Source organism: Dermacentor variabilis, chromosome 1 (assembly GCF_050947875.1).
Source record: "Dermacentor variabilis isolate Ectoservices chromosome 1, ASM5094787v1, whole genome shotgun sequence".
In the NCBI taxonomy this organism is placed as follows: Eukaryota; Metazoa; Arthropoda; class Arachnida; order Ixodida; family Ixodidae; genus Dermacentor; species Dermacentor variabilis.
The window spans coordinates 102,713,625-102,729,996 of record NC_134568.1 but is presented as its reverse complement, the minus strand read 5'-3'; the positions used below and the strand labels follow the sequence as shown (position 1 = coordinate 102,729,996).

At 48.7% G+C, this 16,372-nt stretch overlaps 1 protein-coding gene across 2 annotated transcripts in view; it reads right to left on the bottom strand.

The window, feature by feature from the left end:
- The window catches only part of LOC142582161 (tyrosine kinase receptor Cad96Ca-like), an 87,823-nt gene that overhangs the window by 4,894 nt on the left and 66,557 nt on the right, over positions 1-16,372 (bottom strand). For both annotated transcript variants that reach the window (XM_075691559.1, XM_075691566.1), the window contains exons 7-9: positions 14,976-15,157; positions 10,632-10,760; positions 9,366-9,477 (exon numbers count right to left, since the gene is read on the bottom strand). In XM_075691559.1, coding sequence (XP_075547674.1) covers positions 9,366-9,477; positions 10,632-10,760; positions 14,976-15,157 — 423 coding nt within the window. The remainder of the gene's footprint in view (positions 1-9,365; positions 9,478-10,631; positions 10,761-14,975; positions 15,158-16,372) is intronic.

The following is a 16,372-nucleotide window of genomic DNA, read 5'->3' as shown; positions in this document are numbered from 1 at the left end:
GGCCTACTTTTTCCTGACGATCAGAAAATTCAAACCACAGAAGCGGGATATAATTTTGTCCCAAATATTATTCGAGTGTTTGACTATAAACAGGCGCAGTTGACCTGAAGCATAAGACAATGAGCTGGATGTGCACGTCGGGAGCACTTCATTAGGGAAAGTTTTATACTTCGTGTGCGTGTCTAGTTAAGCCCGCTTTATTTAGTACTATTTTCACTTGGGTAAAATGTTTTCTTTTTCTTTTTCAAATGCTGCAACGGCAGAATAACTAGATTTTCTTGCTCTACAAAATTAGCGGCCCTGGTACGACCGAGGTATTACCAAGGTTTTCCGGGGAAAGGAGCCCTTCGTCACTCGAACATACATATTGACACAATGTTGTGGGGCTCCCGCACTGCGGGACGGCGCGCGCAACGACCGGCGCCATGGAAGACGACGAAGCGCGTACGCTTCACGCTAATTTTTCAGAATTTCAGCTAATTTTTCAGAATATCGACACCTCCTATTCCCTTGGCCCAAAAATTCCTTTCACACCAGAAGAACTGAAGTCATCTTTACCCGATTACGTTGTCGAATACCAAAATTAAGCTTCTATCGTCACAGGGCTGGTCTGGTGCCCTCCCCTCTGTGCCCAGTCTGTGGAGAAGATGAAACAATAGATCATTTTTTCATATTCTGCCGCCGTTTCACTTCTTTAAGAAAAAATCTAGAATCAAGATTTACACAGCTTGGTTTGAGCTTTTCAATTATATATATCCTTTCTCTAGGAGCCTCCTCTCTTGGAAAGTGCCACAGGGATATTTGCTCAACCGTGGAGGATTTTATAATTGCTACAAAGAGATTGTCTTGAATTCTTAAACATTTTATTTTTGTTCATTTCCTCCAGTTAGCTTTTCCAATTTTAGTTTTTAATAAAGATAGCCTAATTTCATCCAAATCTTGGCCAATCCCCCACAGTGGGTGTGCGCCATCGCATAAGGAATGCCATACCATACCATCACGCTCTTCTTCTGGCCCGCCATTAAAGAGAAGCGTATATTTTGTAAGACTCGTCTTCGATCTACGTTACATTTTTCTGGTGGAGGTGCGGGGTACATGCTACCACGCCCAGATCGAACGCCGTCTACAAGCCCAGTACGAAGTCCGGTCGAGCTGACTCCTGTTCACGTACGGACAAGCCGTCGACTTCAGGGACTGCCACCTGAGCACGAGCCTCTACCCAATCGAGTCGGAAAGATAAGTACATCAGTTCCGCCTTCTTCCTCAACGGCACCGACCGAGGTCGTCCTTAACCAGTCGCGAATCCCCACAGCCTTCCATGGGGACGCTTTCGAAGATGTTGAGGACTGGCTCGATTCACAAGCTACGCAACGCCTACTTTACCCTCGAGGACTACGCGCGGACATGGTTTGAGAACCGTGAGGCGGCCTTATCGACATGGGACGAATTCCGACGCCAGCTAATCAGCACATACGCCAGCCTCGATCGCAAGGAGCGAGCTGAATCTGCAATTCAGGCGAGAGTACAGCGGCTGAACGAAAGCGTCGCAATGTTTGTCGAAGATATGTGCCGACTTTTCCGACACGCGGATCCATCCATGCCGGAAGAAAAGAAGGTCAGGAACCAGATGCGTGGTGTCAAGCAAGAGTTATTCGGTGGCCTAATACGCAACCCACCAAAGACCATCGCAGAGTTTCTCGCGGAAGCCATATCAATGGAAAAGACACTGCAGCAACGAACAAGGCAGTACAACCGCGACGTGTCGACCCTATCGCGTGAGCCTCTCGCTATACCCTTGGCCAATACCGACGCCTCGCGGGAGCTCATTAGGCCTGTTGTCCGAGAGGAGCTCCAAAAACTTCAGGTGGCTCCGGTATCGGTACCGCGACTCGCTCTGGCTGAGGTCGTCCGGGAAGAAATCAGGGAGGCAGTACAAGTCCCGGAGCGAAGCGAGGCACCACAGCACGAGGTATGGCAGCCACGGCCTCGCATGTCGTATGCGGAAGCTGCGCGAAGTTCGTTGTCTCCGACTTTTCACGATGCGCGCGATGTCCCGGACTTTCATGGTGTGCGCGCCGTTGAACAAGCAACTGCCGACTTCAGGACTCGCCGCACGCCATTCATGGCTGAAACACGACCACCCCGCAAGAGCGACGTATGGCGCACTGCAGACCGGAGACCCTTGTGTTTTCATTGCGGTGAAGCCGATCACCTCTACAGGGCCTGTCCCTACCGCCGAGCTGGGCTCCTTGGATTTTCACTGAGTGCGCCTTGCCCACGCAATGGTGAACAGCCCCTCGAGATTGAAGCCTACCTCGCGGACGCCAGGAGCTCGTTTGGCGCACGATTCCGTGGCCCCCGGTCACCGTCACTTGCCCGATACAAGTATTCCAGCCCCGTCTTCACGCCGAGCGCAACAAGGCGTCGGTCACCCAGCCCTGCCTCCCGGGAAAACTGAGTCCAGCGACCTGCGGAGGTGAGGTCGCTGACGTTGCGAATGCTGAAGATCCTCCATTACGACGACTGCGAAATGACGTAATTGAGACGCAGAGAAAGCAGTGTAGTTCGGTGTCAGTATCTTGCTACGTACCAATTACCATAGATGACCACGAAGTCACGGTGCGAATCGACACGGGTGCGGACACGCACGTTATGAGCCAGAATCTCGCGCGCACACTGAACAAAGTTTCGACGCAATGGACCGGAACTCGAATTCGTACTGCAGGAGGGCACCTCATAACTCCAATGGGCCGGTGCACGGCACGAGTCAACATTCGGGGCTTCATGTACATCGGCGACTTCGTCATTCTTCCTGAATTTTCAAAGGACCTTATACTCGACATGAATTTCCTTCAGGCGAACGGTGCCATCATCAACCTGCAAGAGTCCAGAGTTAGCTTCGCTACTACGCAAGCCATAGCGAACAGTAATGACAACGACAGTGACATCGCGCTTCGCGTAGCAGACGATCACGTCACGTTGCCACCCAAGAGCATCGTGCTTACCTTTGTCCGATGCGACATGGAAGACGACGCCGAAGGAATTGCTGAGGCCTACATCCCCCTGATTCTTGAGCGCCACATTTGCATAGCCAGAGGGCTTCTTCAGGTTCGAAACAAATGTTCCGTCGTTTTGCTAACAAACTTTAGCAACGAGTATCGGCATGTACCGCGAGGAATGACAATCGCATTTCTTCGCGAAATCATTGATGTCACTGACATTGCCACATAGGAAATCGCATCGTCTCATGAGTTACCCAGCCTAAAAGAACGGATTCACGTTAACGCTGCTCTGCCAGACCATCAGAAAGACCATCTACTGAGTCTCGTGAATGAATTTGCGGACTGTTTTTCAATGTCGTCCAAAGGACGGCGCACGTCCATCACAAAGCACCGCATTATTACGGACGAGTCTGCACGTCCTGTTTGTCAGCATCCATACAGAGTGTCTCCAGTGGAAAGGGAAGCGATCAAGCATCAGGTGAAAGAGATGCTCCAAGACGACGTGATCCAGCCGTCCACAAGCCCGTGGGCCTCCCCTGTAGTGTTAGTCAGAAAGAAAGATAACACACTACGGTTCTGTGTAGATTACAGGAAATTGAACAGTGTCACCAAGCGCGATGTTTATCCATTGCCCCGCATCGACCACGCATTATATCGTCTACAACATGCCAAGTTTTTGTTCTTCATTGGACCTTAAATCATGGTATTGGAAAATCGTAGTTGATGAACAGGATCGTGAAAAAACAGCGTTTGTGACACCTGACGGGCTTTATGAGTTCAAAGTTCTCCCCTTCGATCTCTGTTCCGCACCTGCCACTTTTCAGCGGATGATGGATACCGTGCTTGCTGAACTCAAATGGCAAACCTGCCTCGTATACTTGGACGACGTCGTCGTGTTCTCGAGCACGTTTAACGAACATCTCGCACGACTCGAGAGTGTCCTCGCTGCGATCCGGACTGCCGGCCTCACCATCAAGCCTGAAAAGTGCTACTTCGGTTTCCAAGAGTTCAAATTTCTTGGCCATGTCGTTGGTCCTAAAGGCGTCCGACCAGACCGCGACAAGCTAGCTGAGACAAGTCGCCGAGTTTTCGCCACCCACAGACAAGAAGGCTGTCCAACGCTTCCTTGGTTTGTGCGCATATTATAGGCGCTTTGTCGAGGGATTCTCAAGAATTGCTGAGCCTCTGACACGGCTTACACGCGACGGTGTGCCTTTCATTTGGGCGGACGAGCAGCAGCAGTCGTTCAATGAATTGCGCCAGCGTTTGGAAGCGGCCCCGATACTTGCTCATTTCGACGAAGACGCTGACACTGAAATTCATACTTACGCCAGTAATACGGGTCTCGGTGCAGTTCTTGTGCAGTGGCAAGCTGGTGCGGAACGCCCCATTGCTTATGCAAGCCGCAGTCTCACCAAGGCTGAGAAAAACTACTCAACCACTGAAAAAGAATGCTTAGCGGTTGTGTGGGCCATTGGTAAATTCCGACCCTACTTGTACGGTAGAGCCTTTAAGGCTGTCAGCGATCACCACGCCCTGTGCTGGCTTGCCAACCTCAAGGATTCTTCAGGCAGACTAGCCCGTTGGAGCCTGCGCTTACAAGAGTACGACATAATAGTTGTCTACCGATCTAGGAGGAAGCACAGCGACGCTGACTGTTTGTCACGTGCACCACTCCCTACGGCGTCATCGGACCCTGACCATGACTTGCCATTTGTCGGCGTTATTGACGCCATAAAGATGGCTGCGCACCAGTGCGCTGACCCTGAGCTGCTGCCGTTGATCGAGCACCTTCAAGGAGTTGCAGGTGTTTTACCCCGCTCGCTCGTGCGCGGCTTATCATCATACCGCTTGCACAACAACGTCCTTTACAGGAAAAACTGCGGAAGCGGTCCCAATACGTACCTCCTTGTCGTGCCGTCGGCGCTGCGCCAAGACATTTTGCAAGCCTGCCATGATGAGCCATGCGCGGGACACCTGGGATTCGCTAAAACATTAGCACGAATACGACAGAAGTATTACTGGCCCCGGCTTTATTCTTCTGTGAAACGGTACGTGAAGACCTGCCGCGATTGTCAGCGCCGCAAGAAACCACCAGTTAAACCGGCTGCCTTTTCCACCCTGTGGACCCTCCTCAAGCACCGTTCCAACAAATAGGAATTGATCTAATTGGGCCATTCCCAGTGACCTCTTCGCACAACAAATGGATAGTCGTCGCTACCGACTACTTAACTCGGTACGCCGAAACCGAAGCTATTACGCAAGCAAACTCGTATGAAATGGCCAAGTTCTTTGTACGCCACATCGTCCTACGCCATGGTGCACCGTCTGTTGTCATCACCGACCGCGGTAGAGCATTTACAGCCGAACTTATGCAGGACGTTCTCCAGCTGACGCATTGCTCTCACCGCAAGAGCACTGCGTATCACCCTCAGACAAATGGATTAATGGAACGTCTGAACAGAACGCTGGCTCATATGCTCTCCATGTATATCGACGCAGAGCACGAGACGTGGGACGAGATTTTACCCTATGTGACCTTCGCGTATAACACTGCTGTGCAGGAGACTACGCAGTATACGCCGTTCGAGCTTGTATACGGCCGTCACGTCACGTCCACACTTGACGCCATGCTACCTCTGGCTGATAATAGCCCGACCAGCGAACACGTAGAAGAGTTCGTACAAAGAGCTGAAGCCCGCCAGCTTGCTCGGCATCGTATCCGGAGCCAACAGCATACCGACACCCTTCGGTACAATCAGGGTCGACGCGACGTCCATTACAATACCGGCGCCTTCGTGTGGGTCTGGACGCCCATCCGTCGCCGTGGACTCTCGGAAAACTTGCTCCGCCGGTATTTTGGTCCCTACAAGGTTACACGCCGCCTCAGTGACGTTACCTACGAAGTCGTCCCCTGCAGTTCTGACCCCGGTTCACCCCGTCGTCTTCCTCGCGATGAAGTTGTTCATGTAGTGCGCATGAAACCCTACTATGCGCGTACGTGAACGCCGAGCTGCACCTGAGGAGCTCCATTTGTTGTCGTCGCTGAAAGAACTTTTTCACGCGACCGAGACGGTCGCTTTTCGCATGGGGGGCAATTGACGCAATGATGTGGGGCTCCCGCACCGCGGGACGGCGCGTGCAACGGCCGGCGCCATGGAAGACGACGAAGCGCGTACGCTTCACGCTATTCTTCTGGCCCGCCATTAAAGAGAAGCGTATATTTTGTAAGACTCGTCTTCAATCTACGTTACAATATACAGTTAAATCTCGATTTAATGAAACCCGATTTTACGAAGTTCCCGTTCCACCAAAGAAATTTCCATTCCCCGCCAAGTACCCGTAAGGTTCCCTGCCGTCATCAACCCGAATTAAAGAAACTCGCTTGAATTAAACCCGATTTAACGAAGGTTTTCCAGAAATAAATGATTTTAAAAAAAGCTGCGATTTCTCTCTAATTTTGACGCAGACGGGTTCTTGCTTCGAGCATGCGCTCTAATGCTATCGCGTTAAAACATCAAGGCACCCTAGTCACTGCCATAGCTTTATTTTGACGAGGCTGCACGTCGCACCCACGCACGGAACAACGGACTCAGCAGTCACTGGCGTTAACGTACCAGATACGTACCACTGGCGTTCTTACGTACCAGAACCTATAACTACCGCTGCCCTCGCGGCGGTAGTTAGGCCGCCCTCGCAGACTTTCTGCACGCACAGGCGTGAGTTAGCGGCAAAGACAATGCCGCGGTACCTTTTGGGTGTCGCTACGCTACAATTTTAGATTTCGAAAGACCGTAAAGTCAATTACTCGATTTTCCAAACTTCCCGATTTAACGAAATAATTCGAGCACGGTCATCACTTCATTAAATCGAGTTTCAACTGTAACTAGCGATGGATGATCGGCTATGCAAGAGGCCTATACTGCAAACTACGAGTTACTTACCTAAATTTTCGAGTTGCCTTATTTCCTTTTCCCTCATACATACATACAAACATACATACATACATACATACATACATACATACATACATACATACATACATACATACATACATACATACATACATACATACATACATCATGTCAAACCCTACCCGCATATAACAAGCTGTATAGTGTTTTTTTTACTTCGAACACTTTCTTAAAAAGCCTACAAGCTTTACTCGAATTAAGTCCCGACATATGAAATATGCCCGGGCGGGCATCATTTGCAATAAAAACCAAAGTAATCATTTTACTAATTAAACTAATTACATTAATTAGGTTATTCGGTACAAAGCTAACGGCACACGTTTATATTGGATTGGAAAGTTGAAGGGAATCGTCATAGAATTGTAGTTACAGGTTCCCACATTTCGAATGGCCATCTAGCCCGAGATAACCAGCTTCAAATTACTCGTTCACGCTGCACCGTGAAGCGCGACTCGCCGTCCAACATCTCTGTGGCATAAAAGCATGGCGTCAAATCAAGCTGCAGTCGCACTTCCCTCTTCCCACGAGGTGATTCCGACTGGCGGCTTCCGCAACTCGCGGTTGGTCGCAGGCTCGCTTCAGCGGCAGGGGCGGCGAGACAGACCACTTTATCACGCGCTATGGCGAAGTTGGATTGAGCCGTGCTTCGCGGTGCTGCCTGCGTAATCAGGTAAATTGAGTCCACATTTTGACGACGCTAGGCATATCGGTCTACACGGCTATCTTGAAGTGTTGAAACGCGGAAGTAGTCTGTTACGATTCCCTTCAACTCTCCGATATAAACATGTTCCGAAATGTTTGCAACTAAGGAAGTAACTATTAAAATCAGTTCAACTAGTTAATGAATTGCTTTGTTTTTTTTCTTGCAAAATGATGTACACCTGGGTAGATAATTCACCTGTGGTGACGTTGTTCGAATAAATTTTGCAGGTTTTGTTTAAAAAGAATGTTCAAAGTAAAAGAAAAAAATACGTATAAACGTTATCGGGTCACGTGGGCTCACTTTCATTTGGCATTAGGACCGGCCAGGCATATCCCAATAACGGACCGCGCAGCCTCTGCCACTGAGATGAGCTGAAGCACGTCATGTCTAACATCGTCCTGTTGTTCTAACTTCTCCACTCTAGAGTGGAGAAGTTAGAGTGGAGGCTGCTGCAAGGTCATTTACACGTGGTCGGATGGCGCTGACTGGACACCTGTATCGGTGCAACGTGGACCCTCGAGCATGGTATGACTGCGCGTGCCACGGTGCGCACATGCATCGTCAGGGAGCACAGCGGGTTTCTTGCTGCACTCATGGTCGACGCTCAGGCACAGATATACGAGGTGATATTTTTAATGTAAAAAATCACCTGCGGAAGGTGCTGCCTGTGTAATCAGGTAAATTGAGTCCACATTTTGACGACGCTAGGCATATCGGTCTACATGGCTATCTTGAAGTGTTGAAACGCGGAAGTGATTTCCTACTCGAAGAGTAGGAAATCACTTGCACGACAACTCGCAGTGTGACGCTAGCTGTGATAAGCGAAGTGTAGTTTACTACCTTTTGTAAAAAAAAAAAATATTCATTTAGCAGAAACCCCGCCCTTAGCGTCAGTTTCAAGAAATAAGTTCTTTATTTATGCAGCGAAATTCATCGATGATACAGTCAACATGTGGTTTAGAATATGTGTCACTTGCGCTTCGCGTAAGAAAAGAAGTTTACTTTGGTTAAGGAGAGAGTGTGAGATACAAGCTTTAATGATATGCTAGAGGTGCTAGCCTGGCTGCTCGCCTGACATGCTACTCCAGGTTGTGGGTGATTATGATTATGATATATGCAGCCTACGTATATATAAATACGCCAGCTGTTCACGTCACGACGAAGCAAATAAAGCGGGTCGAACAATGGCAGCCGTGCCGCCATTTTCATAACGGCGCTTGCTTTCGGTTTTCGCCGTTTCCTGCAGCGACTTCTTTGACTCTGAACGAGCTGTTATAGCTGGATTCGCACTACAGGTCAAATAGCGAATTCATTCCGCAGAATAACGTGCTGTAACTGAGCTGTAACAAACCATGCCGCGAGCAGTTACTGCAGCCTTCGGCGTTATTGTGTGCAGCGTGATTCGTTCGCATAGGGCGACGTCATGATCGTCTTCGGAGTAAATCAGCGACTCAGCCCGCCACGTGAATCTAGCTTAAACGGATGACCATGCCGGGAAACATTCGAATCATGATCACGGTTGAAACGTGCATCGGTTTCCATGCGTGCAGCGCGTAAGAGGAAGGCACGTCCTCAGTGCGAGCCTGCGCTCTGCCGCAGTGTGCTGCTGCAAAAGCCAGTGCCGTGCATGTGCAGCATGGGTGTGTGTAGCAGCAGCCGATGCAACACGCACAGCCATTTGCATACCTAGCGTCACGATCTCCCACAGCAGGATTCCGAAGGCCCACACGTCGGACTTTGCTGTGAACACCTGCAGGTACAGGCACTCCGGAGCCATCCACCGCACAGGTAGCGCGCCCTTTCCGAGGCGCGAAGGGAAAGAGAAAACACCAATTAGTTGGCTGCAGCGACGCTTCAGTGCGCACATGTGGGAACACGCGACAACACCGTATATATAGTATAAAAACGCAGCATCCACTATATATATATATATATATATATATGACTTCGTAATAAAAAAAGGCAGAACATGCTCCGGTGCTGACACTTGAGAGCTGAGCTTAAACTTGTATGACAAGAAAACAGCAGCAATTTGGAACTTTTCTTCACCCCCCCCCCCCCCTTTTCTTTTACGAACTCCGTTCTTGATTCTAGAGAGCCTGATACCATCTGGGCTACCATCTGCTAATGCCATCAGGTGGGGTGGATCATAAAAGTGAGGACAACGCTGAGAAGTTTAAAGAGCTAAATGACATTATTAACGTTAGTAAGAGAGGTCGTATTCGTTAGAAAGAGTGAAAGGTTCCTTATGACAACGGCTGCAGAAAAATGAAAGTCCATTTAAAATTTTATCTACACCAAATAACATGACTCATTGTTGAGCACTATATTGATTGCACTTCATTGGGTTTCAAATAGTCAGCCACTATAGGCCAGAAATTATTTGCAGATGTGTGCGGACGTGTGAATAATTTAAGGATTCCTTAGAAAGGTATCTTGGTCATAAGTTTTGAGAGCGATGATTTGTTTCTTTCTTGAACACTGTAAACGCTGTGCAATTAGAGCGCAGATCCAGTTGTTGCAGCATAACTTTTTTTTTTCCTATTAAGCAATTAGTGAGGCGCTCGGGTAATGAAAACACGTAACATTACAATCTTATCGCAATTACGCTGTGGCGTTGATCCCAAGAGAAAAAAAAAGAAAGCACTCATCTGCAGTCTTAAACGCCATGACTATTATGTAACTCATTATCACAATCACATAACTGTGAGCGACTCAACAATATATAACTTTTTCTACAGACTATGGACAAGCAAATACTCACTGAATGAAGTCGCGTGCGGCGCGATAGGCCCCGTGCTTTGGCTGCATTACAGAGAACGTCAGTAATTATCGTATTTATTTTATTATTTAACTTCTGGGGCCCTCTAAAAGCGCGGTAGATACTACATTGTGTTTGGTATATAATAAGTGAACAGGAAGATTCCTGATGCGCCAGGTTGCGTGCGGTACCTTGGACTTCTGCTGATAGACGTCCGTCTCGGAATCTCGAACACTGCGAGATAGGCCGAAGTCGGCCACCTTGCATTGGCTGTGCTCGTCCACCAGCACGTTCCGAGCGGCCAGGTCACGGTGGATAATCTGCGTGTTGCGGAATCCAGGTTAGAAAATCCTTAATATATGTATAGACAGTCAGCGCAGGCCCACGATCGCGTAAAGGCGCAGTGCCACATGCTTGATTCGTAATTCGCTATATCGCGTGGTGCAAGACCGTGCTGAACGCCTCGTTGCGTTCCGGCCTTCTGGCGGTTGCGTTATTTGGCGTCACTACGTGTATTCTCTCCATTCTGACAATGCACTCGACGACTACAAGCTCAAGAATCGATACTTCGATACCGGTATATACTACACGGACGCCGTACATGAAGAAGATGTAAGCCTTACAGCTGTAGTATCCGAAACCTGGCATAACGCAAACGTGCATCTGCATGATGTACCTTTTACTACATAGGCAAAAATCACGGCTATCAATGAAGCCATTACAATCCGCTCGCACCAACCTGACAACATCCTTGCACGAACAGACATCCAGGACGCCTGTCGAGTCTTCGAACGAGGACGCCGACCTCCTCATACTCCGGCAACATGTTGAGCAGAACCCACAACTGCGACTCCTCAACCAATGGATACCTGGCCATGAAGGCATACCGGGGATCGAGACATCGCACCGTCTCACTCACGAATTTGATTATCCTGGACATCCATGCTCATGGCCAGATTCAAGACACAAGGATCGCACTTAAGGAACATGCCAAACGAAGACACAGCATGCTTGAGTATAACTCGCCGGAACTAGGCGAACACTATAGAACTTTTCATCGGGCGAGGAGGAAAGGGCGCGCGGCGAGCCTTTCCTCCTCTCTGGCTTGTGCGATCCGGTGCAGCACTGCTTGAAGCATTGCTGTCGCGTGCTGCGGAACGATTTCGAGATGTTCAGGTCGTACTTAGTGAAATTTACGCAATGTCCGTTCATATAAGGTCGTCAGGCAAGCCTTTCGGTGCATCGGTGACTACAGTACGCGGAAATATCTATTGGGGGAGCAAACATGCGACGCGCATTATCAGCCGCGGTGTGTGTTTGTGTTGTGAATTATTTGGCGTATATCGGTTTTAATTCAACGAAGGGAACCGGCGTCTCTGTGTTACCAGCATGAAATGGTAAATCTGTTCATTGTCTGATTGCTTGGCGTATTGATTAAAACGTAAGAGCGCATGCTCGTGTATACGGCCAACCTAAGGCAACCACGAAACATTTAAGCGGCAAACGCTATTAAATATTTGTGATACACCGGTGTCGTTCTCACGCATTTCAAGTCTAGTGTAGGCTTGAAATCACTATATGTCTACGCTAGCCTCCTGCATGAGGCCAATGGCGTTGCTCAACACAGCGATCACTGCGGTTAGTGGACGAGCATGATGCGTATGAATAAGCTATGTGCTTCAAAATTGCCTTTTTGCCCTGTAAAGCCATAATATCGTAGATGGATCGCATAAAAAGAGTTCGATGGTTATATTCAGGACAAAATTTCCGTTATACGTGTGAGTGCGTCGTAGAGAACGGAACGAACACAACCGAAAAAAAGAAAACGGTTATCATACTCTTTCTCGGAAAAGAAATAGAACGGGCTAACGCCGCAGTACGACCTAGCATAGTCACGCCGCGCAACGTTTATAGATCTATAAACGTTGATGCCGCATGCTTGGACCATGCCATATATAGAACAAAGATATCTGTAATCCTGCTTAGGATGTTCGCGAAGTTCGTAAACGGTCGCTTTGTTGGACAAGTATAGTTCACACTGTAAGGTGTGCTATTATTACTAACCAAAACTATTTCATTCATGGGCGTAAACCTCGTCTACCGAACCAAGTAGTCATGCAATGTAATCTGCAGCAAACAGTTTGAACGCTTGTCAAAGTATAACAGCACAGCTCCTATCGTGGCAGAACGGTACCCACGCTGCTACGATCGTCGCGTACGTTTCATTGCTCGTAAACCGCAGCTTAGAACTAGAGGATAATACTGCAATAAGGTCACATTAGTGAATGAATTTCCAGAAATACGCAGTTGATCTCCGAGGCTGATTGTAGGCTCAAACATGCCCGCACACATCGCGCTGCTTGCTCCGTCCGCCTCAACGCCAGCAGAAAGTCCGGCCATACCGACTAAAACCACTTCAGTACGTCTCACAGAACCATTTTCCACGTAGAAGACGCCACGTCATACTAAATAGACCGCACGAGCGCGAAAACAAACGCCAGAAACTACCGCCGAGCGTATGCCTGCCATTAAAAACAGAGCGCTCGCCCAAGCCAGCCTGCCGACTGTCCATAATCGAGCTCGCGCGGACCCACTCCCTGGTAATCGCGCTCACAATCTACCACTTTACCAGGCCACCAGATCCCCCAACTTTACCTCAGCGTGGGGACTTCCTGTCTTTCATACACACCTTATGGGACTGCAGCCCCATAGGGTGTGTATGCATGCCCCATAACTCGAGACTTCCGTACGAGTACACTTAAGCCTATACATCCAGCCTTTCTGAATCACTGGCTCCGTCCCAGAACCCACACCTACATTATCATAAAGGCCCTTGTTCAGCACGTCCGTAACGTGCTGGCCGAGACCTGGTAGGCAATCACAGTCTCAAAGCGGCCGCTCCGTACTATGGGCTGCATTATAATAAAATTCATTATCTCTCTATATATGGCCAGGCGACGATAAAATGACCCTAGCAGTATGTGCCCGCCTGCATCCACTGGTTTAGCCAATAGGCGAGCTCTGCTGCGATCACTTCCGATTGTGAATTGCCGATCATACGATGCCTGGTTACGCCGCCGGCCGGGAGGCAATATAATTTGAGAGCGGTTTATCGACGGCTGGGGTATGTCATATGTATTGGATCGCGCTACCGTTACATATGTACCCGTGCGCTTCAATTCGAATACTCATCGTGATGTCACTCCCGCGTCCATTATTCTTTGCTGTCCATTTCTCATTTCGCAGGCTGGTACCCTTATCCTTGGGCAGAATAACGGGATTGTGGATTTTTCACGTTGCTGCGTCGTTTCTACATCGTTTAGATGGCTGCCGAACGTTTACGGGGAACTGTTCGCATCGTGTTGTCCTATACCCTATTGAATATGCACTTATTTTCACCGAGTCTCGTTGAATCTTAGGCTGATGACGCGCTCTTACATGAACATTACCAGGAGGCCCAAGCGGGTTCATTCAGAGATGCGCCATTTAAGATAGAATGGAAATTTTCGTTTTTTCCTCATTCTGTACATATCGCACTTTTATAGTGATAGCGTAACCACCGTCGCGCTATCTCGGAGAAGGACCTTAGTTGAAGTCATCCGTTCTATATTCGCTGTGATCGCGGCGCAGTCTTGACACGGCGTAAGAACGAAGAGGAGCATCTATGGGCGAGCTGTACATCCTTTTCTTTTTCTTTAGCTTTTTTTGTGTGACATGGAAGCGGAGCATAAGCGACGCGGCACCGCTGTCGGTGTCCCAGCTGACGCAAGTGGCACACGCAAGATGGGCCGTCAGTGTTGCCAGCCGTAGGGTCATGGTCGGGAGTGCTGGCGACACGCCCCACGACTCTTTGTAGCGGATGTCGTTCGGTCGGCGCGGCTGGTCGGCCGGATATCCGATGGACACGGTTGCATGCAGTTGTCCCCGATGCGATCGCCATAAAAGCGCGGTACAGTGTGCGCCGCCGCGCGTTCTCTTGGGCGTCATTCTCGCAAACACAAGATCAGTCAGAGAAAGTGTTTGCGAAAAGCGTGACGCTCGTGCTTGCCATACAGCTTTGCTTTATTTTCTTCCTGCAGGTTATGTGGAACAGCAACGGGCTCATTGAAAAGTTAAAAAAAATATACTGGTAGTTTATGGGTTCAAATGCTGCTATAGGTAGAATTGATAGCGAAACGTTCATAAACTTTCTATAGAATGTTACAATGCATATTTGTCACGGTTGAGCCATCTTGCTCTTCCTAGCCCGTAATTTAAAAAAAATGAGGAAACGAAGAAAAAAAGCTCATACGGTAGAATAGTTCGTAATAGAAAATGTCCGTCAATCGTGATGCTGCACCCATTATTAGCGGAGGTGGACGACCAATGGCAAAAAGCACTCACGAACGAAAAACGCCATAAACTGGTCCCTCTCTTCGCAACCTATAAGCAACGTTGAAGATGCTGTAAACAGAGTTGTATCGATCACTCCCTATCGCGGGCTCAGCGGTGGCGCTCGCGTGTGTATACACCGCCGGCTCCGCGTGCGATCGTACCCCTTTCCTGTGGATGTAGTCCATGCCCTGCGCCACCTGCAGTGCGAACTGTGCCAGGTCCCGCGGACCCAGGCAGCCGTCGTCCTCGGGCTCGTTGTAGTACGCTCCCTGGGAACGATGCTCGCGCAGGAACGACTGCAGCTTGCCACGCGAGACCAGCTCCATGATGAGCAGCGGGGGCTCTGTGTATGAGATGGGCACGTTGAAACGCCAACAGCGCCATTTTCTGCGCTAATCTGTGGGTAAGCCAACTACCTGGTGCAACGGACGCAGTTAAGGCGGTACACAGAAAGGGGCATGCCAAGCAGCGAAAAGAGCCGTATAATTGCTTTCACCACCAAAATCACTTACGAACATCCGGCGTCCTTACACCAAAGCTCTGCAGTATACTGCAAGAACAGTTTCGCACGGACATGAGAAGCTGTTGACTGTTATAGTGACCTTGCGACCTTTTTTTTATTTATTAAAATAATGATGCAGAATTTTCTTGGGAGGCATGAAAAAAGGCAAGAATAACAAATACGCCAGATTGTAGAAAAGAAGAGCAGTTATTTGTAATGTGCATATTACACTGCAGCTTCTTAAAGAGACCGAGAGCCCAAGATCTAATTATTGTAGACTCATTCTTACGCACAATTCTGTTATTACTAATGAAGAATCCGCGTTGAACTAAAGTTGCTAGTTGCTGACGCTACGTATAACCACGAAAATAAGTTCTTTAGGTGGGTTGATAACGATACCATGGTGTTTGTAGCCGAACGTAGTTAAGAAATGTTTCGGTACACCGTAACGGGGCATTGGCGAGCATAAGCCACCGAGGACCACAGACCGTGATAAAAAGATATGCGATCGCTAGGTAATGCAGCGATTGCGTATCTCAGCACATCATGGAACAAAAGTTGTTCAGCGCACATAGAACAACTGCCCTTGCGCGACAGTGTCTGGGGACATTGGCGTGTAGCCCGGTAGTAAATACAGGGTGTCCCAGCTAACTTTATCCTGAGTTTAAAAATATACCGATGCACTCTAAGACGACGCGACCAAATGCGTGTTGCTGACTATTGTATCGAATGAGTCACACTATTTCTTGTATTTTGCTTAATTGTGTAGTTAGTCAAGATTAATTAACCAACTTCGGAAGCGATGAAATTAAGCAAAATATTCCAGTTAGAACGTTGTCGAGCGCTTTGCAAAACGTCTGATTAGACAGTGTCTAACTTTCTATTTATTAGGCATCAGTGTTTTTCCGCTTACTGCAAATGCCCGCAAAATAAAAATATATACCACGTGACCTGTCCGCTTGCGCGCCGTATTGCAGCGCTGCCAAACGTTCCGCGCACAAACGAACATAGCATTTAGCCGGTTGTGCTGCCGCTGCCTCTGCTTATCGCTATCAT